Source organism: Macaca mulatta, chromosome 6, assembly GCF_049350105.2.
Source record: "Macaca mulatta isolate MMU2019108-1 chromosome 6, T2T-MMU8v2.0, whole genome shotgun sequence".
Classification (NCBI taxonomy): Eukaryota; Metazoa; Chordata; class Mammalia; order Primates; family Cercopithecidae; genus Macaca; species Macaca mulatta.
In genome coordinates, this window is record NC_133411.1 from 142,104,306 (window position 1) to 142,131,347 (window position 27,042).

A 27,042-nucleotide genomic window follows, 5' to 3' on the forward strand; every position below is an offset into this window, starting at 1 on the left:
GGGATGTCTTCATAAAGAAATTTTCTATGATCTCAATCCAAATGCAGTGGAGTTACAAATGTTGCTGGGTTGATGCTCTTGTAACATGCACTCATCATTGGAAATGATTGTGGAGGAAGGCGAGAGGCCCTTCAACTGCTTCTCCTTTTGTAGTGCCTATGATCTGCTTCTCTGAGGCCCATGCCAGCTGGAAAGGGGTGAGTCTGTGTCTGGACGGTGAGCATGGAGGAAAAGGGCAAGAGATCCCTGCCCCGATTCTGCCTGTTACAAAGATATGAGTTCTATATCCTCGCTGTTTTCTAGACTAACTGGCAAGTTAGAATTTGAAGATGCAGATGCAGCCCAACAAGTGCAGATTTCCTATTAGTACCCTCTTCCCCTGGAAGGGAAACATGCGGGGGCGGTCTCTTTTCTGGCCACACTGGTGGTGTGGGTAGGAAGAACCCTGGGCATTGGGGTTGAGGACAGCTTTTCCCTCTGGAGCCAGATGGCCTGGTGCCGGGGCATTGCCCTGCTAGCTGCAGAGCCTGGGGCAGGCTGCTTGCCTCTCTGAGCCTCAGTGACTCTAGCCAGGGTAGCTCCTTCCTAGGGCTATTGGGAAGATTCAAAGAGGGAAGTTTAGCAGAGGGGCTCAGGTAGGTGGGAGTTGCTCACATCTGGATTTTCTAAAATTCCTCTTTGGAGGCTGGTTGGAAGTATGGAAAAGCCTGGCTCCAGGCAGGACTTCCCTTTGATCTTGAGAGCCTGTGCCTAAATCCCTTGCTCACAGAGGCCTTTTGGTGCTGTGTACACTTACAGGAACAGAGCAGAACCTCTTCTGTAATTTTCTTTAGAAAAACTGTACCCCAGAGTGGAGGAAAAACTCCCTCCAAGGCGTATCTTTAAAGCATCCTTAAAGAATCAGAGCATGGAAATAGCAAGAAAGAAAACTTGGCTCTTAAAAGAAACTTTAAGTTAAAAGCCACACACAGGAACTACAGAGCCTCTGAGTGTGCCCGACCCCCAGCTGAATACAGCTGCTTTACGAGGGCTTCAGCATTTAATATACTCTCAGAGGCTCCTGCAAAGGCTCTCTCTGCAGTGAGAGGGTTCATAAAGTGGCTTTCTTCCTTGGGTAAGGGTGAATGGGTGCATCTCCAGCATCAGCTTGCAAAAACGAATCACTTCTTTCTGCAGAGAGGTGCTTGATGGTGGATTATAGAAAGGTATAAATAGTGCTACAAGACATTTGGGGTCTTGATGGCTTAGAGACAGGCTTGGTCGTCTGGCAGTGGTAAGTTTATAGAAGATGTTGGGGGCTCTCTGAAGTGAATAGGGATGGGGACTGACCATGCTGGGCTGAGGTCTGCAGTTGAGACCATGGCTCTTATTATTGGGTGGTTGTTTTAGGTAGTGGCAAACCATGGCAATCAGGAAGCCTTGCCTCTTTGTGGGCTCCTCGCACAGATGCTCTGGGGGTTCCTAAAGTATTATGGGCTGTGGTTAGATGGGAATGTGGAATAATGGTGCACTGAAACAATACTTGGCTTTACATTTAGTCTGACTTTGCCAATTCCTACCTGTGTGACATTGGTCAGTGTCTTAACGTCTCTGATCCTTATCTATAACATAGGGGTTAAGACCACTTGGACTAGATTTTTGTGTCTTGCAAGCAGAGGGTGCTCAATTTACCACTACTGTTTCCTTCTTTCCTCTGCTGCCCTTACCTTGAGGATGGGACTTCCTGACCTTTCTGGGCCCCTGAGGGCATTAGGAGCTGGGTGCCTTCACTATAACAGAGTCACTGACCCCAGGCAATGAGGACTAGGCACTGGGTCTGTTTTACTGGACCTTCTCTGTTCCTTCGTGATGGGGTCCAAATTCAGCATAGGAGGAGTAGGGGAGACAGAGAAATGAGTAGGTCCCATGCTGGGCAAAGCTGCCCCTTGCAGGGCTGAGCTGCAGCGGGGAGTGCCTTAGAGGCATCATGGGCCAGTCTCACCTGATGTGGTTGATGATGAGGTTCGTTGGGGGAATGAAGAAGTCGTCCACTCCTGCGAAGGGTGTGCGGATGAGGTGTTGGTCCTGGCCGGCGCTGGCTTCTGTGATCACCTACAACACAGAGTGGGAATCCTAGTGAGGGCCCATGCAGGTGGGGGCTGAACCTGGAGACACCTGTATGGTCAGGTGGAGACACCCTGGCAGAGGGGTGCTTGGGAGAGAGATGACTAACCTCAGTATCAGGGAAGAGGCATGAGCAAAGTGGGAGCAGTTCAGGAACATCCTAGAAAGGGGCCTGTTCTTCCTGAAAGAGGAAGTGGTGGGACAGGACTGACTGCCCGGATTGCCCTTGCTCCATGGTTACGCCTGCCTTGCTGCACTTTGTCAGCCGCCATGATGGCAGAGTGAGAACCTGAGGGGTGGGGATGGGGTTTCCAAGGGAAGTCCCCGGAATGGAAACATCACTGTGGTTGCTCAGAGACCACCTCCTCTTGCAATGAGGAATCCTACCTTCGCAACATGTAAGCCATGCTAGGGAAAGAGGGAGAGGGCTTTCAATCATGAAAATGTCACGTGGTGGAACTGTCTACTGGGAATTCCTTTTTCTCTGGTGCCAGATGCCTGGGCCAGTTTGTTGGTAGTCTCTGTCGGATGCTGCTCACAGGCGTTCTCTGAGGTACCACTCCAGGATTGACGAAAGACAGTAGACATCCTACGGGATGCCACTCTGAGATGCTGGGCTGTTTAGATGTCTTGCAAATAGAATGCTGGGAAGAGGTCCTGGTCTTACAGAGGAGACTTGCTGTAGAAAGTAAACAATTGGGCCCTGTGCCTTGTACAAATTGGTAGTGACAGAGCACGGCCGCCTCTGTTTCCCTGGAGGTAACCCTTTCTCCCCTGTGGACTCGGCAGGAGGAGAGGAGAGCTTTTCCCCGGTGTGTGTCCCAGCTGCACCCACGTGTCAGGGAGGGCACAATGGCAGCTCCGAGCAGAAGCCAGGTGGTGTGTGAAGTCACATAGGATGAGTGAGTGGTCCGGAGTCCCTGCCATGAAACCCCTGTGGTCAGGCTGGGCAGCCCCTCTGTCAGCTAGTGAGGCCAAGCCAGCCAGCCTGTGTTCTCCTGTCTTCTGCATATGCTCATCAGCCTTCAAGTTCTAGGCCACTGCCCAGACAGCAGCAGACTAGTGGCCCGATGAGGGGCTTGGCCAACTTACAGGCCCTGAGGAGAAGCCCAGACCATCTGTGCAGGAGGAGGCAGATGCTGAGCCCACGAACGGGAAGCTGGGACACTTTTTTGTTTTTTTGAGATCCGTCTCGCTCTGTCGCCCAGGCTGGAGTGCAGTGGCGCAATCTCGGCTCACTGCAAGCTCCGCCTCCCGGATTCACGCCATTCTCCTGCCTCAGGCTCCTGAGTAGCTGGGACTACAGGTGCCCGCCACTGTGCCCAGCTAATTTTTTTGTATTTTTAGTAGAGACAGGGTTTCACTGTGGTCTCCATCTCCTGACCTTGTGATCCGCCCGCCTTGGCCTCCCAAAGTGCTGGGATTACAGGCGTGAGCCGCCGCGCCCGGCGGGTGAGACACTTTTACTGATCATCTGATCATGATATTGTGGCCATATGTGTAGAAAGAAGGGTCTAGATTTCTGCAGCCTGAGGCTTGGCCTGCAGGGTGAGAGCTGTCTGTGGTGGGAGCTCCTGACTCCCATGGCTGAGAGCTCTAGATGCTTCTACTTTTTAGGAATGGAACTGCCTTCTGGCTTTTACTTTTATGACAAAACAAACAGCACCTGGCCTGCCTCCTCAGGCAGGCTGGAGGCTTGTGTCTTTTTTGGTCTTGCTTTCCTCTGCAGTCGGCAGGCAGAGTGCTGGCTGGAGTGATGCGAGCCATGATTTTCAGGCTTGAGGCAGTCCTCACGTTGCATTAGGTTATTTCTCTGTGATTTTTTAAAAGAGGCCAAATGATTACTTCTATGGCAAGTTCATAAGAAAAAAACTCATAGAAGTGGGTGTTAAGAAAATATCAGCATTAGGAAACTGGATCTTAGAGAGTCTGAAAAGAAAATGCCAGGGAATTCCAAGGAGCCATGCAATCATTGCTTGATATCAGGCCTGTCATTTTAGCTCACAGCAGAGATGGAAAATTACAGGCTGTCATCGGTCAGCATCATTCATGCTTCACTGCTCTGACACCCTATATTCAGAGGTTACTTCATCAAAACGCAGTGCCACGGGCCATTGAACTGATGTGGGCATGTCAGCCTTGTTTCTCTGAGTCACGAGTTCCTCCTTGGCTTTTTCTTGAGTCCTAACACACAGCTGGGCCCACAGTGCCCTAAAGATAACTGTCAAGCCCCTCACATTTGCTGCTGTATGGGCATGGTTCAGGAGATGTATGCGTGTGCCTGAATCTCAGGATATGCCCATCAGTTGGCAGAGTGGGGACAGGAAGGCTGGGCATCTCCCTCAGAGGGGTGTACGAAGCCAGCTGGGAAGTGGCATGTGGAGGGGCGGGAGAACTTGGTATCCAGAGGACAGGCTGGGAGGCAGCTAAAAGCTGGCCTTAGAAAGCGGGTGGGCCAGAGAGTGCTGGGCAGCATCGGAAAAGATGCCAAATGTTCCAAACCTGGGTGCTGAGGAGGGCTTTGGTGGAGGGAGCCTCATTTGTACAAACACGTTCATGTAGTCTTCCCAAAGTGTGTTCAACAATTCCTTCAGTGTTGGATATTTAGAAACAATATTAGGATATTATTTTTAATCTCTTGCAAATACAAACAATGCAGTAACAAACATTGTATTTGTGGGAGACTAAAAATGTCATAGCTCAGTTTTTGTCCACTTCCGTGGTTATGGCCTTTGGAAAAATTCTGAGAAGTTGCTGGATCAAAAATTACTCTTTCACTGGCCAGCCATGGTAGCTCACACCTGTAATCCCAGCACTTTGGGAGGCTGAGGTGGGCAGATCACCTGACGTCAGGAGTTTGAGACCAGCCTGGCCAACATGGTGAAACCCCATCTCTACAGAAAATATAAAAATTAGCTGGGTGTGGTGGCGTGTACCTGTAATCCTAGCTACTGCGGAGGCTGAGGCACAAGAATCGTTTGAACACGGGAAGAGGAGGTTGCAGTGAGCTGAGATTGTGCCACTGCACTCCAGCCTGGGTGCAGAGTGAGATTCTGTCTCAAGTAAATAAATAAATAAATAAAAATAAAAAAATTACTCTTTCAGGCTTTTGGTTCACACTTCCCAATTGCTCACCACAAAGGCTACGCCAGTTGAATTTCCAGGAGCAGTTTTTGTAAGCACTGGTTTCTTTAACCCTAGACCACAGTGGTGAAGGTAGGTTTATTCAAATGATTTCATACTTTTTTAAATGATAATACATATCCTAGTCATTTAGGCAAAGGTAAACTATTGGTTATTGGTTTTGGAGAAGTAGTCTTTATTATATTTAAAGAATTTCCTTCTATTCCTATTTTTAGGCTTTTTATTAAGAATGCCTGCTGTATTTAATTAAATGTCTTTTCAGTATTATTGAAAACATCCTACATTTTTCTCTTTCAATTTGTTGGTGTTATGAATAATATTGACTGATTTCCTGACAGTGAACCATCATTGCATCCTGGGAATGTGTTCCCTGCTTGAGCATTTGCACACATTCCTGGGTTCTATGTCTTTTTCTGTGTGTGTGTGTGTGTGTGTGTGTGTGTAGTGGTTATACACCTGCATCTCTCCTGTGAAACTCCCTTTTTAAAATAAATTATCGGCCGGGCGCGGTGGCTCAAGCCTGTAATCCCAGTACTTTGGGAGGCCAAGGTGGGCGGATCACGAGGTCAGGAGATCGAGACCATCCTGGCTAACACGGTGAAACCCCGTCTCTACTAAAAAATACAAAAAACTAGCCGGGCGAGATGGCGGGCGCCTGTAGTCCCAGCTACTCGGGAGGCTGAGGCAGGAGAATGGCGTAAACCCGGGAGGCGGAGCTTGCAGTGAGCTGAGATCCGGTCACTGCACTCCAGCCTGGGTAACACAGCGAGACTCCGTCTCAAAAAAGAAAAAAATAAATAAAAATAAAAGAATAAATTATCCTTGCATAATATTCCTGGATTTGTATGCATCTCTCCTGTGAAACTCCCTTTTTAAAATAAGTTATCCTTGCATAATATTCCTGGATTTGTATGTTAGACAAGGACATGGGTCCAAGTCATCTCTTGGATCCCAGTCATTCCTATAACCAAAACCAATTCTTCACAATTTATTCATTTAAAAAAAATCACAAGCCATGGGGCTTCAATGCGCTTTATTTTGAATTCAATTAAAAAGAATTTAACGAGTCAACTTTTCCCAAAGAAAACTTTATATTCTATTTTCTTTAGGAGCTCAGTGAATATAAACATTAAGTTTCAATATCAAATCTTTAGAAATACTGTAAAACTATTTAAACAGTGGTAGTTTGCATCTGTTTGTAATCACTGAGCCCATGAAATTCAAAACCAGACAAATCCTTGTACTACTAAGGATCATAAGCCTGAACTTCTTAAAAAATATCCTCAAAGCTTTGGAATCCAGTAAGAATTAGGAAATGAGTGGGATTCAGAACAACCCGAGCAAAACTAGCGCAACCCCACAAAACGTGTTCAATTTGAGTTTTCATCCTGGACTCTATTTCTAATGGGATGTTAGAATTAAAAACAGAATTCTGCCTCTGTATTTATAAGTGAGATTAGTCTACAGTTTTATTTTTTATACTATTTTAAATCAGGTTTTATAATCACAATTACACTGGCTATTTAAAACAAACTAAGGAACTGTACTATTTCACCCTATGGTCTTGGGATAGTTTAAGTAAAATTATCTATACTTTGAGGACTTGATAAAACTCAGCTGTACATTTTTCTATGGTAGATTTTTCTTTAAAAAATCCATGGTAATTGCTCTAGTTCAAGTTTCTCTTTTTATAAGTCATTTATTTATTAACATTTTGCAAGCATTCACTCATTTCCTCTAGGTTCTAAAATTTGTTGCCTCAGAGTTGCAATGTAGTGTTATTTTTTGAGATAAAATCTCACTCTGTCACCCAGGTTGGAGTGCAGTGACGCGATCTCGGCTCACTGCAACCTCCGCCTCCTGGGTTCAGGCGATTCTCCTGCCTCAGTCCCCTGCGTAGCTGGGATTACAGGCACGCATCACCACACCCAGCTAATTTTTGTATTTTTAGTAGAGACAGGGTTTCACCATGTTGGCCAGGGTGGTCTGGAACTCCTGACCTCAGGTGATTCACCCACTTCGGCCTCCCAAAGTGCTGGGATTATAGGTGTGAACCACTGCGCCTGGCCTATTTTTCAAGTCTTTTCATCCTCCTGTATCTGCAATAAAATTCCCTTTCTCATTCCTCATTTTGTCTATTTTTGTTTGCCTTTTTCTTTATTGGAGTTGTGAAGGATTCATCTTTTTTGTTTTGCTTTCTATTAATTTTAGTCTCTATTCTTTCTTGCCACTTTTGTTCTCTTTCAATTTCTTAAATACCTCCTTTTCAGGCTTTTAAGCCCCAGTAATTAGTTGGTATAGCCTTCTCTATATCCTGTAAATTTTGCTACAAAATAGTCTCTTTTTCATTGCTTTTGAGACCATTGGTAGTTTTCCTTTTAATTTCCTCTTTGATCCAATAGATATATCCAGGAATGTTTTCTTAATTCTCAGAAAATATAGTTTATAACACCTACTTTTACAAAAATTTAAAGTTTCTTTAGTGATATTGTAGACATTAAAAAATTCTATTTGACTGATGAAAGGCTTTCTATATTTTTATTAAAGCAAACTTCTTGTTTATATTCAATTTTCCTCTCATCTTGTCTCCTTTGTATGTACTATTTAAGTATATTTTAAATCAAGCTCTTCTGTGTCAATCACTCTTGTTTTATGTATTTGTTATGTTGTTTGATATAGATCAGCTGTTCAGCACCTACTGTCTCTCAACATGCTTAGTGCTCTTAACCCTAAATTCCACATTGCCTGATGCTACCATGCGTGCATGCTTTTTTGTTCACCTGTCATCACTATTCTCACCCCTTTAAGGGCAACCTTTTATTATCACTTTATGTGTGTTTCTTGGAAAAAATTTATTGCTAGTTTTTAAAACCAATCAGCTCATCTCTGCTTTTAATTGGAGAATTCAGTCATATTTGGTATAATGAGATATTTCTCAACTACCAATTTCAAACAACATTCTCTGTATCCTCTCTTATCCCAAGAAAGTGAGGTTTAAAGTAAGGTTTTGAGTATTTTTACTCCCCCTTTCTGCATACTCCCTACTTTTGTTTATTTTTTGAAACAGGGTCTCACTCTGTCACCCAGGCTGGAGTGCAGTGGCATGATCTTGGCTTACTGCAGCCTCCATCTTCTGGGCTCACGCGATTCTCCTGCCTCAGCCTATCAAGTAGCTAGGACTACAGGTGCGTCATCATGCCTGGCTAATTTTTGTATTTTTTTTTTGTAGATACGTGGTTTTGCTAGGTTGCTCCTGCTGGTCTCCAACTCCTGAGCTCAAGTAATCCTCCTGCCTCAGCCTCCCAAAGTGCTAGGATTACAGGTATGAGCCACTGTAACTGGCTCCTACTCTTTTTACTGAAATAATTTATCTTTAGTTACAGCTTGGTATCAGAATTTCTTTCATTGTCTCTCTCTTAATGCAAATATCCTCACCTAGCACTTATTGCACAGTTCCAGATAGCCTCTCCTCATCCATTTTACTTTTAATTTTAGATCTTCCTCTCTTGGTTCATTACTTGCCACTATCTCTGTCCACCTTGATGTCTCTAATCTGGCTCATGTGATGTTTGTCTAGTATCTTTCCTTAGGTGTGGCCCATGAGTGATGGGCTCCCTGAGTTCCTGCATACCCGTATATCTTTCTTTTGTCCTGACAGGTAAATGACGCCTTGCTTGGGAATAGAACCCTTGGAGCATGTAGATGGGATTCCATGGTCTTCCAGCTCCTGTTGCAGGTGAGAAGTCCACTGTCAATTTGATTAGTTTTCCTTAAAACTTGGAGTTCTGGAACTTTATCACTAGTGAAGGGATGTGTCATTTCTCATCAGTTTAGCCTGGGACTTGTAGATCCCTTTTAATCTACAGGATTAAGTTTCTTCAACTTGAATATTTTATTGGAAACTTATTTAATGTTTGACTCCATTCTAATAGTTATCTTTTCTTTCTAAACTTCTGTTCTTCCCACTTCACGGCTCAACCTCTTTATGGGTTTGCTCTGTGAGTTGAGAGAGCTTTTTTTGTTCTTTATCTTTCAGGCTACTATTTTGGGTCTCAGTAGAAACCATGCATTTTTTTGTTTGTTTGTTTGTTTTGAGACAGAGTCTTGCTCTGCTGCCCAGGCTGGAGTGCAGTAGTGCTGTCTTGGCTCACTGCAACCTCTGCCTCCTGGGTTCATGCGATTCTCTTGTCTCAGCCTCCCAAGTAGCTGGGACTACAGGTACGCACCATCGCGCCCAGCTAGTTGCTGTATTTTTAGTAGAGACGGGGTTTCACTATGTTGGCGAGGCTGGTCTCAAACTCCTGACCTCAGGTGATCTGCCCGCCTTGGCCTCCAAAGTACTGGGATTACAGGTGTGAGTCATCTTGCCTGTTCACATTTTCCAACTCATCTATTGCAGTTTTAAACTGCGAAATCTGTTTTGTTCTTTTTCTGGTGGCCCCTCCCCTTGAATTTTCTGAAGTGCTTTCCTATTTTTTTGTTGTTGGTATTTCTGGCAGCTGTATCTCTTTGGGCTGGTACTCTGTTCTGAGTGACCTTTATTCTGGTGTCCAGGCTCTCTGATAGGTTATTACTACTTTTTGTCAGCTCACTGGGCCCAAGAATGGTTGGTGGCTTCCCCTGTGTGACAGTGGCCTCAGCGTGTAGAAACTGAAGTTGTGAGTGGTGCAGAGGTGCAGGTAGGTGGTCAGTCCCTAGGAGGAAGCATCTCCAGACCCTGGTCGTTCTGCCCTCTTGCCAGTCTTGGTTCCAGAGGGTTCTACAGGGGAGTTAGCTCCATTTGCAGCCCTTCTCACCTAGGGGTCTGAGAGAGAGCGAGAGACCCTAATCTCCAGAAGCATCCATTATTTTTAATGAATTAACTTTTCTCCTGTGCACCTAGAATGGTTCTATGCACCATCTTTGGGAGAATTGAGAATATAGGCATTCAAATCACTTTTTATAGGGCGCAGTCCTCTTATGGATCCCTGATGGGCAAGGCTGTGCAGGGCATACTCAAATTACTCAAGTCAGGGTTGCTATTGACCTTTCTTGGCTGATGGGGGAAGGGATCCCATGGATCTCTGGAGCCCAAGCTCTACCCAAGGGAGTGCTAGATGTTTGGGCTCCAGAGCCACACTGTGCAGGGTGGACCATAGGCAAATTATATAACTTTTCTGTACTCTAGCACACTGTAAGCACTTGGTAAGTGGGCTTTTGTTTATGGATATAATTGCTGCTGCTTCTCCTTCTTCACTGGCCAACATGTGCTGCTTGCTTTGACACTATTCTCCAGCCTCCCTTCTAGACCACAGAGCCCCATTCTGTTGGGACCCAGGAACTATTGGCTCAAGAGAGGCAGGATTGTGGGGCTGGATGGGGATTGGGTGCCACGTTCTGATTGTTGTGATGTCAGAATCCTATTCATCATCATTATTGCTGTCTTCAATTGCCTGTGAGGGGCATTGGCCTGAGGCTGTTTCCTACTCTCTCCTTGAGCCTTTATGGATATATTTTGGACAAATGTAATTAGCCACCTGGGGAAGCAGGAGATACTTATTTTATAGGGAGAGAGTTCTTCTCTCTGGAGTGTGGGTATCAGCCTCCATGTGCTCAACATACCTGGAGACTTGGCTGAGACTTGTGCACGTCCCCCCAGCTCAGGACCCACACTTGGTCATGTGACTTGTCATAGGCCAGCTTAGCTGGCAGAGGGTCCACACCTATGGACTTGAAAAAAAATAGTGACAAGTTGGTCATCATTGTTGTGAAAGCTGACATGATGATCATTTCTGGGCATTGTATGCATGGGCATCACTCCTGGGTGAGGGGAAAGCCAGTCTAGGAGCCTTGCCAATGGTGCCATTTGGGAACACAGGGCAGAAGCTTCCCCTCTGGCTTTTCTCTTGGAGATACACACACACACACACACACACACACACACTTCTTTTTCCTTTTTTTTTAAGATGGAGTTTTGTTCTTGTTGCCCAGGCTGGGGTGCAATGGTGCAATCTTGGCTCACTGCAACCTCCGCCTCCCAGGCTCAAATGATTCTCCTGCCTCAGCCTCCCAAGTAGCTGGGATTATAGGCATGCACCACCATACCCTGCTAATTTTGTATTCTTAGTAGAGACAGGATTTCTCCATGTTGGTCAGGCTGGTCTTGAACTCCCGATCTCAGGTGACCCAACCCCCTTGGCCTCCCAAAGTGCTCGGATTACAGGTGTGAGCCACTGCACCCAGCCCAGAAGCATAAAATTAGTTGTCAATAATGTTCCTTATTTTCCTGCATGTTTTACTGAAAGGGACCTAGACCAACATGGCAAAAGTCTGAACACAGAGGCTAAGTTTTTCACTCACGAACCAGCTCCAGGGTTCCTTCACTCTTCCTGAAAGTCTTGGACCCTCAGCATCCTTCCCTAGACTACTGTGTGGCCTAGATTCTGGTGAGTTGGCCCTTCCTCCTAGGTCATCTGAGGTGGACTTTGGGATCATCCATTATCACCCCTCTCTATCTTTGTTCTATTCTGGGCAGTTTCTATCTTGCACAGCCTTTGACTGGTGCCTCTGGGACTCAGACTATAGCATCAGCAGATGTGCTCTTTTTTAACTGCAGTACTGCTATCCCCGATGATATAGTTTCTCCTGTGGCTCCGTCAAATGAAAGCTGTTTTCTACTTCTTATAATATAGATTATAAGCTCAAAAACTCTGTTCTATAATGCTCATGTCACCAGACTATGGCCTCCCGCTCTTATTCTTGTCACTGGTCAACATTCTAGTCACTCCCTTTGCTCACTGTCTTCCTCTCTACCATTTACTTGGTCACTAACTTTGGTGCCTTCAATCCATGTGGAAGATGCATCCAAAGCCCTCCTTTCTTAGTTCCTTCTTGGTTTCAACGATCTTTTCCTCCTCCCCACCTCAGCCACCATAACTTATACTTTGTTTTATTTCACCCACCCATATTCTAGTATTCTAGTCTTTCCAATGTGGGGGAGAAAAACCGCATCATCTCTGCCTCCATTGGCCAAAACTTTTGTAAAGAAGTAAGCATTTCTCCTTAACTCACTTTCACCAAGTTTCTGAATTCATGCCAAATTCAGAGATCATTTTGTAATCCTATTTGACATTTCAGTAAGATTCCATATGATTAAACCCTTACATACCCTTCCTTACATCAGGTGGCCTCCCAACTTCCTGGCTTCTCCTCTTCATTCTGACTTCATCTTTGTCTTCTCTCTACCTCCTTTTACTGGAATGCCATGGCTTCTAATAACTCCCTATACTCTGATGACTCTAGAATTCATTCGTCTGTTGATGATCTCAACCTAATGTATACAGAATTGAACTCCTGATTTTTCCCACCCTGCTGAAATATATCTCTTCTCCACTCATCACCATCTTTGAAGTCTCCCTTTACTATCTTGCTTTAATTAAAAACCCTTGTCTCCTGAGCCTTAAGTAGAAGCTGTTTTTATTTTCTAGACTTTACATACCCCAAGTCCTTTGTAGCCTCCAGCTACCTATATTTGTTCCTGTCAGCTTCTCTTTATTCACCAAAGGCTTTGGCACCTGACACTGTCTTCCTCTACCCAAAGCTTCCTAATCCATCAGTAACAATACCATCTTGACAACACATTCTCTTCCAGCTATCCTGTTAGTTTTCCCTCTTTATAGGAAAACTTCCCTCAAGTTTGGACTTTAGCTATTCTCTCTCCTTTCTGCTTAACCTTCTCCCATTGGATTTCATTCTCTCATTCTGAGGTGGTATGGAGCAGGAGTCTGGAGAACTTAAACCAAAAATCATTTAAATTCAGGACAGAATTTTTTACAGTCTCAATGCACTGAGCAGCAACGCTATGGCAGGCAAGAGATCTGATCCTGGCGAACAATCCCTAGGATTAGGGGCAAATCAGAGGCAGGCTGAGCCCTAGCCCTACAGAAGCTGCAACTCAGTCTGTATTCTCTCTGCCTAGCAGAGGAAAGTGTAATTTTCTATATAGAGTGTTTGCCATTAAAAGCTTTATTAGAAACAGAAGACAGATTGATAGAACATACCCAAATTGAAGCAGAAAGAGACATGTGGGACTCAATGGAAAGTCCTAACTTTTCTTTTCTTTTTTTTTTCTGAGACGGAGTCTCACTCTGTTTCCCAGGCTGGAGTGCAGTGGCACAATCTTGGCTCATTGCAAGCTCTGCCTCCCGGGTTCACGCCATTCTCCTGCCTCAGCCTCCCAAGTAGCTGAGACTACAGGCGCCTGCCACCACGCCTGGCTAATTTTTTTTTTGTATTTTTAGTAGAGATGGGGTTTCACCGTGTAGCCAGGATGGTCTCAATTTCCTGACCTCATGATCCGCCTGCCTCAGCCTCCCAAAGTGTTGGGATTACAGGCGTGAGCCACCGCACCCTGCCTAACTTTTCTTTTAAACAGAGTTCCTAAAGAAATGAGAGAGAACGAGGCAGCAGAATATTTGAAAAAATAATGGCTGATCTTATTTCAATCTTTTGAAAGATATCAATATACATATTCAAGAAATATACATATTCTTTGTAAATCCCAAATCATAATAAACACAAAGAATACCATATGTACACACATGATAAACTGCTGAAGACCACATAGAAAAATCTGGAAAGTAGAGAAAAATGATACAGCACCTTTAAAATAGCAAAAATAAGACAGTTGACCTATCAACAAAAATAACTGAAGATAATGAAACGATAGCTTGAAATGCTGAAAGAAAAGAATTGCCAACATAGAATTCTGTACTCAGTGAAAATTCTATACTCAGTGAAGAATAGAAAGTAAAGATATTTGTTTTTTTTTTCTTTTTTTGAGACGGAGCCTCCCTGTGTCACCCAGGCTGGTGCAATATCGGCTCACTGCAATCTCTGCCTCCCAGGTTCAAGCGATTCTCCTGCCACTGCAATCTCTGCCTCCCAGGTTCAAGCGATTCTCCTGCCTCACCCTCCCTAGTAGCTGGGATTACAGGCCTGCACCACCATGCCCGGCTAATTTTTGTATTTTTAGTAGAGATGGGCTTCACCATGTTGGCGAGGCTGCTCTCAAACTCCTGACCTCAGGTGATCCACCTGCCCCGGCCTCCCAAAGTGCTGGGATTACAGGAATGAGCCACCGCACCTGGCCTGAGAAATAGAAAGTAAAGATATTTGAAAAGAAAAACTGTGAGAATCTGTTTCCAACAGATCTTCAAGCAAAGTTGGTGTTAGACCTATTCAGGAACTAATGGCAAATGTGTGGGTGAATATAAATTAATATCCTGTGGGGTTAAATTACATATACAGTTAAAATTCATTACCACTACAGTGCAAAAGTAAGGGGCAGGAGGGTGGAAGGAGTTGAAGTGTTTCATGGTTCTAGCATTATTGGAGATATTAAGTAACAATTTGTATGAGACTGTATTGATGCAATGATGCATGTTATAATCATAACGATGTTAACAAGAGTGCATCATCAACAACAGAATAATAAAAATGTTTGACAAATCCACAAGAAAGCAAAAAGGAGAAAAAAGCAACATAAACAGGTAGGTCAAATAACAAAAGTAACATAGTAGATAAAAATCAATAATATAATTAATTACATTAAACATAAATGGATCAAATACTCCAAGTAAAAGACTAAGATGATTAAATTAGATAAAAACTCAACTACACATGGCTTTATAGAAGAGGACCTTAAGTATAATGACCCAGAAAGGTTGAAAGTTAAAAAGATGGAAACATTATACCATTAGAACACTAATTAAAATAAATCTGATTTAGCTACACTAGTGTTAGACAATAGATTTTCAGGCAAGCAGCATTACCAGAGATAAAGAGGGATATTTTATAAAAATAAAAGGAAAATGATATAATTTCAAAGCAAAAATGGATAGAACTTTGAGAAATAAAGTACAACCATAGTGGAAGATGTTAATACACCTCTCTGCAGCTGATGGACTAAGCGGACAAGAAAATCCCCAAGGATAGAAGATCTGAACAAGACAATGAACCAAGTAGATATAATTGACACATATATAGAATACCATATCTAACATCAAAATGCACATTCTTTTAAAGTGCACATGGAACATTTACCAAAATTGATCATAAGCTCAGTCATAAAACAAGCTTCAATAAATCTCAAAGGATTGAAATTATTCAGAGTATGTTCTCCGGCCAGGGGAATCAATAACAGAGACAGCTGCAACATGTCCCATTATATTTGCCAAGAGAAACACGACCCTGGCTACTTCCAACTTTCTTCATATAACAAGCCTTTACTGGGGAAACTGAGCATTGTTGAAAATATACAACTCTGTGCACTGGTCTCACTTTAAATTTATACCCACAATTCTTAAGTGGGCCCTCATTGTTGCCCAGCAGTCCTATCATATTTGCCTGGCCAATTCTGTCTCATGTTCAACTTTTATCTCTCTCTTCAAACCTCCAGGCTTGACTGAGAAAAAGCAACTCAAAAAAAAGTTCATCTAACTACCACCCATTGCATCACCTATTTGTACTTGTGCCTGTACTTGTAAGATATTCCATTTCCTCCTGTTATAATGAAAGAATGTGATTTTATCTGGGGCTAGATCTCCACTTGTGTGCTTTGGATTTCATTGACTCCTGCCTACAGTCAATGTAGGATGAGGATGCAGGAAAGAAGAACTGTGGGAATAGTTATTGTCAGTAGCATACAATGTTGTAATGTCATCGACTTTAAAAAAGTTATTTTGGCATTCCCTTCCAGGCATTGCCTCATTTCCTTACATTTACTCACCTTTACAGCAAAACCCTTCCATATGATTGCCTGTATTCACCATCTCCATTTCCTCACCTACAATTCTAACCAGCAGGCTTGCATTCCACCATCATTCGATCTGTTCCTGCCAAGGTGATCCACAACTCTATGGTACCATATCCAGTGGTCAGTCCTCAGTCTTTATAACATGCACATGCTCATCACAGCATAACTCTCCCTTGAAACACACTCTTCTTTTAGCTTTAAGAATATCTCTTTCTCCTAATTTTCTTCCTATCTTTCAGATTACTCCTCCTTGGTCTCCTTTGTTGGTTTCTTCTCTCCTTACTAATCTTTAAATCTTGGAGTACCTCAGGCCTCCAACCTTGACCTCTTCTCTGTCTATACCACCTCTTGATGATTTCATCCAGTTTTCTGGATTAATACAGTTCATATGGTGACGATACCCAAATCGATATCTCTAGCTTAGGCCTCTCCTTTGACTCCAGACCTGTTTATCTAACTGCTACTTGACTTCTCTACTTACACATCTAACAGTATTTTAAACTTAAATCACCCCCCAATCTGCTCCCTGCCTTGCCCGAAGTCTCTTCTATTGTAGTGTATTAGTTTCATATTGCTGCAGTAACCAATTACTAGAGATTTGATGGCTCAAAACAAATCTCTTACAGTTCTGGAGACCAGAAAGCCAAAATCAATGGAAACCAGTGCTCCTTCTAGAGGCTCTAGGGGAGATTATGGTTCCATGCCTTTTTCCAGTCTCCAGAGCTGCATTTCTTGTATCCCTTGGCTTCTGGCCCCTTCATCCCATCTTCAAAGCCAGCAATTCAGCATCTTGTTTCAGTTTTCACATTACCTTTTTCATCTATGCAGTCAAATTTTTCTTTGCCTCCCTCTTATAAGGACATTTGTGATTGCATTTAGGGCCCATCCAGGTAATCCAGGATAATCTCATTTAAAAATCCTTAATTTAAACACATCTGCAAAGTCCCTTTTGCTATATAAGGTGACATCCATAGGTTCTGCAGATTTGGATATGGACATCTTGGGGGCTATTATTTAGCCTACCACACATTGTAAATGGCATCACCCTTCTACAGTTGCTTAAGTTAAAAGACAACTTAAATCCTTTTTCTCTCAAGCCTTATATTATCTGTCAGAAAGAATCTATCAGTCTTTCAGGCTTCATGGTTAAAATACGTCAAGAAACTAATCATTTCTCACCACCCCTACTGCCGTTGTCATCTCTTGCCTGGATTACATCAGACCAGATCCCTGCTCCATCTTCCTGTTCTTTTGAGACAGAGTCTCGCTCTGTTGCCCAGGCTGGAGTGCAGTGGCGTGATCTCGGCTCACTGCAGCCTCCACCTCCCAGGTTCAAGTGATTCTCCTGCCTCAGCCTCCCGAGTTGCTGGGATTACAGGCACCCGCAACCACACCTGGCTATTTTTTTTTTGTAGTTTTAGTAGAGACGGGGTTTCCCCACCTTGGCCAGGCTGGTCTCGAACTCCTGACCTTAGGTGATCCGCCCACCTCAGCCTCCCAAAGTGCTGGGATTATAGGTGTGAGCCACCACACCCGGTCCCTGTTTGTTAACACATCCACCAGGTTGTTTCTTTAAAGATCTAAGTCAGATTGAATCAATCCCCTGATGAAAGCCCTTCTGCAACTTTCTCACTGAAATGTCCTCACTTTGGGTTTTGTTCTAGTTCCTGACTGGCCTCTGAGGCCCTGTGTGAGTGGGCCCTTGCATGGCCTGACTTCATCCTCCCACTCTACCCCCTCACCACTCTGCCTGCTATCAGAGTCTCAGTTCTACCTGGCATCTCATTCACCTTGAGGGAGAAGGCCAATTGAAAATAGTCTTCCAGTTCCTCTTTTGCTTTGAACCCGGATTTTCATAGTCCTTATTACTTACAGTTCTCTAAAATTCTCATTTATGGTCTGTTCCCCAACTAGAATAGGAATTCTAGGGACATTATTGCTCATTCATGGCTGTTTCCCTACATAGTAGACAATCAATACTTATTGAATAATTACACATGAATCTTTCCCCCCTTTAGTCTGACCGGTTGGCACAGGAGCTGGGGAGTATGCAGAAAGCAAAGAAGAATGTGGCAAGCTGTGCCCCAGAATTTGAAGTTTCCTCACTCCATTAAAGAGGTGTACCTGTAGGACTTTCTGGGCTCGGATGTCAACCACAAGGACTCTGCTCAGTGCTGGCTGGGCCACATAGATGTACCGGTTCCGGACGTTGACTGCAGATGCCCACTGGCAGGGCTGGGTTGCATTTTTTTCTCTTTGAGGACAGATTTCTTCCTGCAAAAGAGATAGGCTGTCATATATCTTCTTAATTGCCCTTTCCCTCCAACATCTCTAGGTACCCTCTCCCCTGATTCTCCTCTGTGCCTTTTTTCCCCTCTCAGAATCCTTTGGATCCATAGAACAGAGCACCCAAGCCCTCCCACATCACCAACTTCTCACTTAACATTCCTTTAATTTTTGGGGGCTAAAACTCCCTTTGCACCCGCTCAGTTAGCAGCTTCCAGGTCCATGTTCTTCTATTCTGTATGCTACCTTCTCCCTCTCCTCATCCTCATTTTAAAAACTTCTGTTCATGGCCAAACTTCTGAAAGAGTTGCCTATACTCTTTCTCCACTTCCCACCTCTCGCATGCTCCTTAACACTCTGGCTCTAGTCCTCAGAGTTGACATTTTCTCCCAGAGGTCAACATGGACTCCTTACTTATTACGTTAAACCCGTGTTGACTCGCCCTCTGTTCCCTGTCCTCCATCCTCCCTCGGTGGCTGATCCTCTGTTGCTGGACTCTGCTCAGTGTGCTGATCTCTATATGCTAGCATGTCCAGGGTTCTTTCTTGTTTCTTTCTTCTCTAAAATCCACCCCCTTGTTACTCTCATTGAAACCTATGGCTTTAAACACAGTCTATGTGCTCACAATTCATACCCAATTCATACCTTTAGCTCAGGCCTCTTCCCTGGACTCCAGACTTGAATAACCAACTGCCTAGCTCCACTTGGTTGTTCAAAATCAACTCTTAATTTTACTTCCTAATCTTGCTCATTCTACTGAAAACCTGGCAATTGTGCTATTTTACTTCCATAGGCCAAAACCTTACAATCTAGTGAAAGGCCATCCTTGATGCCTCTAACCTCAGGCCCCATCCAGTGTCTCACAAGTCATTTCAGCTTTACCTTCACAATATATCCAGAAATAGGCTTTGACCATTTCTGCTTCATCACTCTGGCTCAAGCCACGCTACCTGCCACTCAGGTGACTGCTATAGCATCTGGATATGCTCCTGGGTTCCACCATAGCCTCCCAACCTGTTCTTGACACAGCAGCCACAGGGATCGTTATAAAATGAAAGTCAGATCATGTGACTCGTCTTTCTCAATTCCCCCTCTCTCCCAATAACATTCTTTCTTGCTCAGAATAAAATCCCAAGTCTTTCCTACAAGGCCCTCTACGTTTGGTCTCCTGCTTTTCTCTTTTCCGCCCCACTCCACGCCATGGGCATGTTCAGCATTCCTCAGTCATGCTGCTCTCCTGCACCAGGGCTTTTGCCTTGGCTGTTCCTTTTGCTTGGAATATTCTTCCCCAGATATCTACAGGGTTTATTCTCTCATTTCCTTCAGGTCTCTGCTTAGTGTCACCTTATTGGGAGGTCTTCTCTGACCTCATCTATCTCAGCTCTCCTTCCACCCTTACTCTCTTACCGGCTGCATTTCTCATTTACCACTTGTGTTTCTGCATTCATTTGTCTAGCTGCGCACAGCCTTTCCTCCTTCGCTAGATTGTAAGTTCCTTGAGGGCAGGTCTTTGGTTCACTGCTGTATAATTGGCACCTAGTACAGTGCCTGGCACAGAGTCAGTGCTTAAAATGTATTTGTTGACAGAATAAATGAGTGAAAAAGGGGACCTTCTTTTCACTTGTCTTACATGATATATGGTCTCATGGTTTTCCTCATGACTGTGGCCCAACTCTGTCTCAATCTTCTTTGTGTTTCTTGTTAGTCTGCCTGTCCCTGAACTGTTGGTGACCCCAGGGTTCTGTTCTAAATGCCCATCTCAAATCACTTGTGCCCGCCCTTGTCTGTCCCATTTGGCCAACACTCACATGCTAATGGCACCCAGATCTGTCTTTATCTCAGAACCTTCTTCTCCAGCTCCTGCTTAGTTCTCTCATGCCACCCCCATTTCTCTCCTAGGTGACTGCAATAGCATTGAAGCCAGTCTCTCTCCTTTTACTCTTGTTCTCATATTTAATCCTTACATAACCCCAATTTGCCTATGAGACACCTGCGGCTTAGAAAGGCTAGGTAACTTTTCTAAAGCTACTTAGTCTACAGAGGTGGGATTTGAACCCAGGTCTACCTGACTCTGAAGCCCATGTTCTTATCTGTGACATCACACTGCTTCTTTCTGGAAAATGGAGACATCTAAGCCAGCAGAGAGGCCTGACGTGGGATGCACCAGTCTCCTACTCACCAGCCCTTCAGGAAGAGGCTTGTCCCATCGTAACTCTCGTTAGGTGTTTGAGCAGTTTCTAGATGCAAAAATCGTTCTTTGGGATTGTTCCCCAGCTCACCATACTCTTATGTTGCCTGAAACACCTTCAGGACCTCTGTGTCTTGTATCTAGCTTCTTATCCAGGAAAACTGAATCCCGGTTAGGATTTGAGAGAGTCCCTCCAAGTTACAGGTTAGGTTATTACAAATGTATGAGAAATGTGTGCCAATGTGATGGAGTGCAATTATTTAAACCTAATTGCTAGAACTCTTTCTAACTGGTTTCATAGCTGTTATTAATATATGGAAGGAACATTGATGGGAAATAACACTTCTAAAAAATAATTAACTCAAATTAAACAGCCTGGAAAACAGCTTTTCCCAAAGCCACAAATGTGAGAAATGGAACAGCCTGAGATATACCAATAGCCAGCACAGCAATGCTTTAGGAACTTGCCTGGGCCAAGCCCACTTCCTCCATGGGCTCCAAGTCCATAACTATTCACTGAGTGGATTGTGCACAGTTATTGTGTACAACTGAGGACACACTGTGTGTATCCTCAAGGGGAAGGCATATGGGGGCTTGACATGACCCTTTGGGCTTCAACACTATAGTCCTATCCTCAAGGAGCTCAGAGTATCCCACAAGGCCAAGTGGGAAACAAGCCAGAGGAACAGAGGCCTGGTGTGGGGCTATAGCCCTGGGGCAGGCCTCCTAAGGCTATCCCGGAAGGGCTTTCCTGGATCCGCTATCAGCATCATCTCTCCTGCCTCTGCCCACTGAATGTTCCATTTTTATTTTCTACCTGGCCTTAGTTTCCTGAAGGCCACTGAGAAAACACCTGTTTGGCAGCTGTCTGTTCACATTGCTGTCTCCATCATTTGACTATGAATTTCTGGAGGCCAGGAACCCATTTGTACCGCCTGGGCCTCACCTGAGGCTCAGTGCAGAGAAGTGGCTTCTGGATGAAGGAATGAGAGTTGTAAATTCTCGGCCTCCTCTATTGCTCTCTTAGCCTGGGAAAAAATTTGAAACCACACCACATACAGCAAATGGAATTTTAGAAATCAAATGGCATGCCTGGTTAAAGATGGACTTTTAGGATTTTGCCTGTGTATGATGTAGAAGCCGCCCCAGGCACAGATACTTACATAGCTCATGAAAATCTTTTCCGTGGGTTTGAGGTGCCTCTGGATCTCACAGTCCACAGGATGGATGACGATGATGCCGTCGTCGGAGAAGACATAGAACATGTTTCCCACGCTGAGGCCTGGGAGGAGCAAATGGAATGGGCATGCCCCTCCAAGCAGTTGGCCCCTGGGCAGGGTCACACGCAGCATTGAACACACAAGAAACCGGCCACGTGGATGCATCTGGTGCAGGCACGAGATGCAATTCCTGGTCAGGGTGGGGTAGAATGAGCAGCCAGCTCGTAGCTGGATGGGTGCAGAGAGGGCCCCCAGGACTATGAATCAGTAAAGCATGTCACAGGCTGCGTACAGCTGCCCTAAGTCATCTAGGGTTGGCCACAGGTTTTCAGATAAAAGCCTTGGCTTTCACATGCATTTGACATTTCCTGTTCTGAAAGGGAAAGCCTCCCTTGATTGTTCATTATATACTAGTCACATCAGGATGGCTCAGTGGATGCCAAAGTAGCAAAGGCTTTCATTTGATTTTTTAAACCCGTGTATGTACAGTGTCATTTCCTGGAATGTGGAGTCCTAAGAATGCTGCCCTTTGCCCAAACTTTGTCCTGGCTGTGCTGGCCAACCCCTCTTTCCAGACAGCTTACTCTGACTTCTGCCCCCGTCCCCGCCACCCTTGTTTCTCTGTGGCAGCCCGTGCCAGGCAGCAGAGCCTACACTCCAGTCATGCCCCCCTGCCAGCCCTGACCCCAGCCCAGGGCTGTGGCTGTCTGTGGAGAGGGTCTAAGCAAACTGGCAGAGAAGGGGCCTTGGGGACCAGTTAGCTCAGCCTCCTTATTTTAAAGACAAACTGAGGTCCAAGGAGGGAAAGGGGCTTGTCTGAGGCCACCCGTCTCTGTGCCAGAGCTGGGGCTAGATCCTGGGCCCTGCCTTCTGGCCTCTGTCCCTCATTCTGTCTCTATAAAGGGGAAACAAGGTAAAAAGAGATGTAAGCTCTAGAGTGTTCCTTCCCTCTTTCCTTCTCCCTGTTTTTCTGTCTCCTCATTTCTCTCTCCCCTTTCCCTTTCTTTCTTCATTTCTTTTAAATCTAGAACATTAAGATCTCTATAGGGTAAACATGTAGAAAAATCTCTTTTCTAGTTTTTTTTTTTTTTTTTTTTTTAAGCATGCTGAAAAAACTGGTATGCTGGTTTAATGGACTATCTGGGCAAGTTTTTAGTGAGTTAGAAAACAATAACACAGGAATCACTGTTTTACTTTTTTCCAACAACTCTGCAGGCAGTTTTCTGGGCCTTAGGTCCTTGGCAACCCAGAGGCATTAATGTGGGTGGTCCTTGCTGTTGAACAAGGGGCTGACTCTATGATAACCCGCAGCCGCCTCCAGCGTCTGTGCTGAGTCAGGCTCTGGGCAGGAGGGCTCCTGCCAGCAGAAGCAGCTGGAAGCCAGCCTCTCAGAAGCTGCGAACACCAGGGAGTACCCAGCATAGCTCTCCATAAGCAATCCCTGGGGAATCTGGGGCACTGGGCAGCCTATTTCTCGAAAGCCAGATGAAGCTCACCTCCTGCCAAGAGTCTGGTCTTAGCTCCACAGCATCTTGGTGTTTGGAGCCAGCACTCCAGCACACACCTGCTCTGGCCCCATCTCTCTCACCCACAAGAGGAACTTCTCTTCTGTCCTCTTTCATCTGGCAAACTACTTCCACTCAAACCTAGGGGCCAGAGGGGGTCCAAAGTCCCCGCTAAGCCACAAACTCCAGGAACAGCCACCCACGGCTGCTTGGAAAATTGGTAGCTGGAAGAACCAACATAAGACTGAAAGCATAATAGAGCCCACATGGGGTTTGTGGCTATAGCTACATGCCGGGCTGAGTGCAGTGCCTCGGCCTTGCTCACAGTCGGCCCTGGAATATGAGGCTCAACAAACAGTCATTCAACAAATAATTGACTTCACGGGATACCCAGCTGCCTGATCCAGCTCCCTGGAAGCTGCCTGAGTGTAGCTTCTGCTAACAGGGCCTGAAGGAGCTGTTTTTGCTTTTGTCTGTTCTCATCTCATTTCTCCTATTGAGACTTAAGTGTCCCCTGAGGCCTGCTGGCTTCTTCATTTTGGCTCCCTATCCCTATTTCCGGACCTCGACTTTCAGGAGTGAAGGGTACAAGCATCTAGCTACCCAGGCAGGATGGAATTTGTTCACTGCTCAATTGTTCAATATACCTACCAACCCTATGCCCCAAGGCGGCTGTGGGTCTTTAGTGGGCACTTGGGTCTTTACAGCTGATTTCACATCCCACAGGGCCTCTTGCATTCTTGGCAGGTCTCTACTTCTGAAACTTGAGACCCTTTGTAGTAACCTCCCCTTAGCAAAACACCACCTCTTAAACACTTGAGTGACTGTGCATCTCAACCTAGGTGCTGCTCGTTCAGCAGCTGTGAGAGCCTAAGGGACCGCCGTGATCAGCGACTGTTGCTATTGACAGCAGTTCCTCATTTTCTGGGCTCTGCCTTTGTTTTGTTCCCAGACTTATCATGTCAGCTTTAGTGCCTGACGTTCAGGGAATTGTTCTGAGTATGTGTCTGCATTCATATGCCAGAGTGCAGGTAACACCGTGTGAAGTTCTTGAGGAAAAAATGAGATGGGAAATGTCTTGGTTTTCAAACAGGGAGATTTTGTGCTTAACCCATCAATCACAGGGTACCTCCTGCTGCTGCCCACTGAGCTAGAGAATGAGTTGCCACAAGGGGATCTGGACTCTTATCTGTTTGTGGGGACAGGGACCCGGGCACGTATCTGTACCCCACACAGTGACTCAGGCTCTGCCACCAGCTCCCACACGTGCCCACTATATTTTCAGTCATATGAAATTGTCAATATTAGACCACGATGATGCACAAAAATGGCAATTTCATATGGCTCAACTTACTAAAGATTTGCTTGATAAATATATTTCTGAAAATCTATACATTTAAAAATATACATTGGCAGAAATTATGGCAGCTTTTGTCCTCCGCATTTCCTTAATCAAAGCATATTTAAGGTACAGTGACTATCTAGTAGAGATCGACAACTTTTTTTGTCATTTTTAAACCACACAAGATAAGCAAAGCACTAAATCCAACACCAGTCAGCTACTGGAAAAAAATTTAAGGCCCACATCTGACCAGGAACCCCTGCCAACTGTTCTGCTTCAGCGGAGGTTACAAGCCACTTTCAATGAAAGCTTTGCATTTAAAAATTTCTCATTAAAGACATGAGTACATTTTAAATTTGATTCAATGCATATGCCACTTGAACTTGACACTGACTTCCTGCTCCCATACTTGTAGGGCTGCTTTGCGTGTGGGAAACCTGATGGCAGTTCACGGAAAGATGGCCCATCACAGAACCACACACACATGATCACAAGCAGGACGCAAAACAATGAAGCTTGGTACCTTCCTCTCGCCACAGGATGTTTGCAACTGGAGCAGCAGAGAATGAGGAAAGCAGGAATGTGAGGGAGGAAAGGAAAAAGAATAAAGCAGTATCAAACTTTTACTGTAGTGATTCCATTTATGAAGATCCTGGTACCTAGTCCATCACTTACAGAATCTGCATTGCCCTAGGAACAGTATCTTGGGGGAAGCTCTGGACAAGAACAAATGCTTTCAGGTCTCCAGACACTTTTGATTCCTAAGTAAATCTTTGAAATCATGCCCCAGGACCACAGAAGCTAATGGAATTTCTCACATTCTATGGATGATCAAGAGTAAGCAACATCTCTCCCAGATTTCCTGGACTACCACCAGGAGAAGTGACTTTCAGCTAGGATTCTCCTAGAATGACCATGTGAAATACTTCTGATTATCTACTTTGATGAAAGTGGCTTAAGCCTGGAGACTTTGACCATGATCAACACCCACGTCTATGAAATCACACCTGCAGGCCTACCTGGGGAGCAGTGGTTATGAGGAGAGCACACTTAGCACACCGATGGGCCGGATCCCTAGCGTAAAGGTTACCACACTCCCAAAGGTGTGCATGTGTGCACAGGCCAGGTTCTGAGCCACTGTGGGACATCAGTACCTGGTGGGCGGATAGTGTAACTGATTTTGTGGATGAAGGGCAGAGGTTCAGGGCATACAGCAAGTAAAAAGCAGAGCTGGGACTCCACTATTTGGGTTTCCTTGTGTTCCCGGGCTCTGTCTGCTGTCCAGGGAGTCTCCCTGTCTGTTTTCAGAGCTGTCTAGGTTGCCAGGGAAGGCCTGCTCACCTCTGGGTGCCCTCTGATTCCAGCTTTATGCACAGAGGGATATGAAGTCCCTGTCTTCACGGACTCATGGTTGGCAGCTGTGGCCCTGGTCAACTGGTGCCCTCCTTTGCCACCCAACACCCCTCAGCCAGCTCAGAAGCATAAATGCAAGTGTCGACTCACGGGTCTTTCTAGCTGAGTCTTCAATGAAGAGCGAGGAGATATCTTCATCCACGCCCACTTCATTTTTGGCAATGCAGGTGTATGCCCCTGTGTCTTCATACCGAACACTGCTGATGTGGAGTTCGCTCCCATTGGCTGCAGAAAGGACAGTGCTCAGGGTGGACTGCTCAGCTGGAGACGCCCTCACTTTCCTTTACGGGGCTATGAGAGTGTTAGGGCTGCCCAGCCCCTGGGCAGCCAGCAGCCCTGATCATATGCCCAGGAAGGGCTGGCACATCTGAAATGCACTGAGGGTGAGCTGGACCCGAGTGACAGCTTCTCATTATTGCTCTCAGAAAGCTCAAAAAGACCTGTGTGAGCCCAGATAACAGGGAAATTTGGGAGCCATCTGTTCATTCCTAACCTGTCTGACTTAGAAACAAATTATACTTCTCATTTCCATTCCTGGCGTCTCAGCTGGATTTGAATGGGAATATCACATAGATGTCTACCAAGGGCAGTTCTTACCTAAAAGGGAGAGCTGTTTAGACATCTGAGTTGAGACATCCACGCCGTTTTTCAGCCAAGTGATTCTGGGCATGGGAATGCCCTCGGCATGGCATCTCAGGCTGGCCGCCACTCCGGGCTCCTGTGCCTGGCTCTCTGGATAGACGCGGATGACTGGCGGCACTGTGGGTGAGAGTCAGTGCTGGTGAGAAAGAGATGGCCCTGACCTGGACTTGGGCCTGTGGTCCAACCTGAGACCCTGCTCCAGAGGGGGTGAACCCAAGAGGTGACTGGAGTTCTGTGTTTAACCAGCTTACAATAATCCTGTCTAGCAACTCTAGCTCTAAAAGAAAGGGCTGTAAAATGGATTGCAGACAATAAACATGTCAGACTTTGTACCCTATGACTCATGGCTTTCATCATTATTCTAAATACGATCAGAAGGCCATCCAAATATTTAATGCTGTTCA

The 27,042-nt window shown here is 45.1% G+C and overlaps 1 protein-coding gene and 1 long non-coding RNA gene across 9 annotated transcripts in view; one reads left to right on the top strand and one right to left on the bottom strand.

The window, feature by feature from the left end:
* Window positions 1-26,975, top strand: LOC144341534 (uncharacterized). 2 transcript variants are annotated; one of them, XR_013418523.1, is made up of 6 exons: window positions 1-197; window positions 5,209-5,319; window positions 8,477-8,569; window positions 8,906-8,983; window positions 9,835-9,926; window positions 24,999-25,135. It is a non-coding gene; the product is annotated as an uncharacterized LOC144341534 (long non-coding RNA). The 2 variants fall into 2 exon arrangements; XR_013418521.1 differs by lacking the exon at window positions 9,835-9,926 and having other exon boundaries at window positions 24,999-26,975.
* FSTL4 (follistatin like 4) overlaps window positions 1-27,042 on the bottom strand; it is a 417,315-nt gene that overhangs the window by 1,478 nt on the left and 388,795 nt on the right. For 3 of the 7 annotated variants that reach the window (XM_028849721.2, XM_015140777.3, XM_078005172.1), the window contains 7 exons: window positions 26,594-26,755; window positions 26,087-26,221; window positions 25,107-25,133; window positions 21,680-21,798; window positions 18,167-18,316; window positions 10,849-10,956; window positions 1,982-2,091 (listed from right to left, as the gene is read on the bottom strand). In XM_028849721.2, the coding sequence (XP_028705554.2) occupies window positions 1,982-2,091; window positions 10,849-10,956; window positions 18,167-18,316; window positions 21,680-21,798; window positions 25,107-25,133; window positions 26,087-26,221; window positions 26,594-26,755 (811 nt within the window). The remainder of the gene's footprint in view (window positions 1-1,981; window positions 2,092-10,848; window positions 10,957-18,166; window positions 18,317-21,679; window positions 21,799-25,106; window positions 25,134-26,086; window positions 26,222-26,593; window positions 26,756-27,042) is intronic. The other 4 variants (XM_078005171.1, XM_015140778.3, XM_015140780.3 and 1 more) reach the window with 3 other exon arrangements.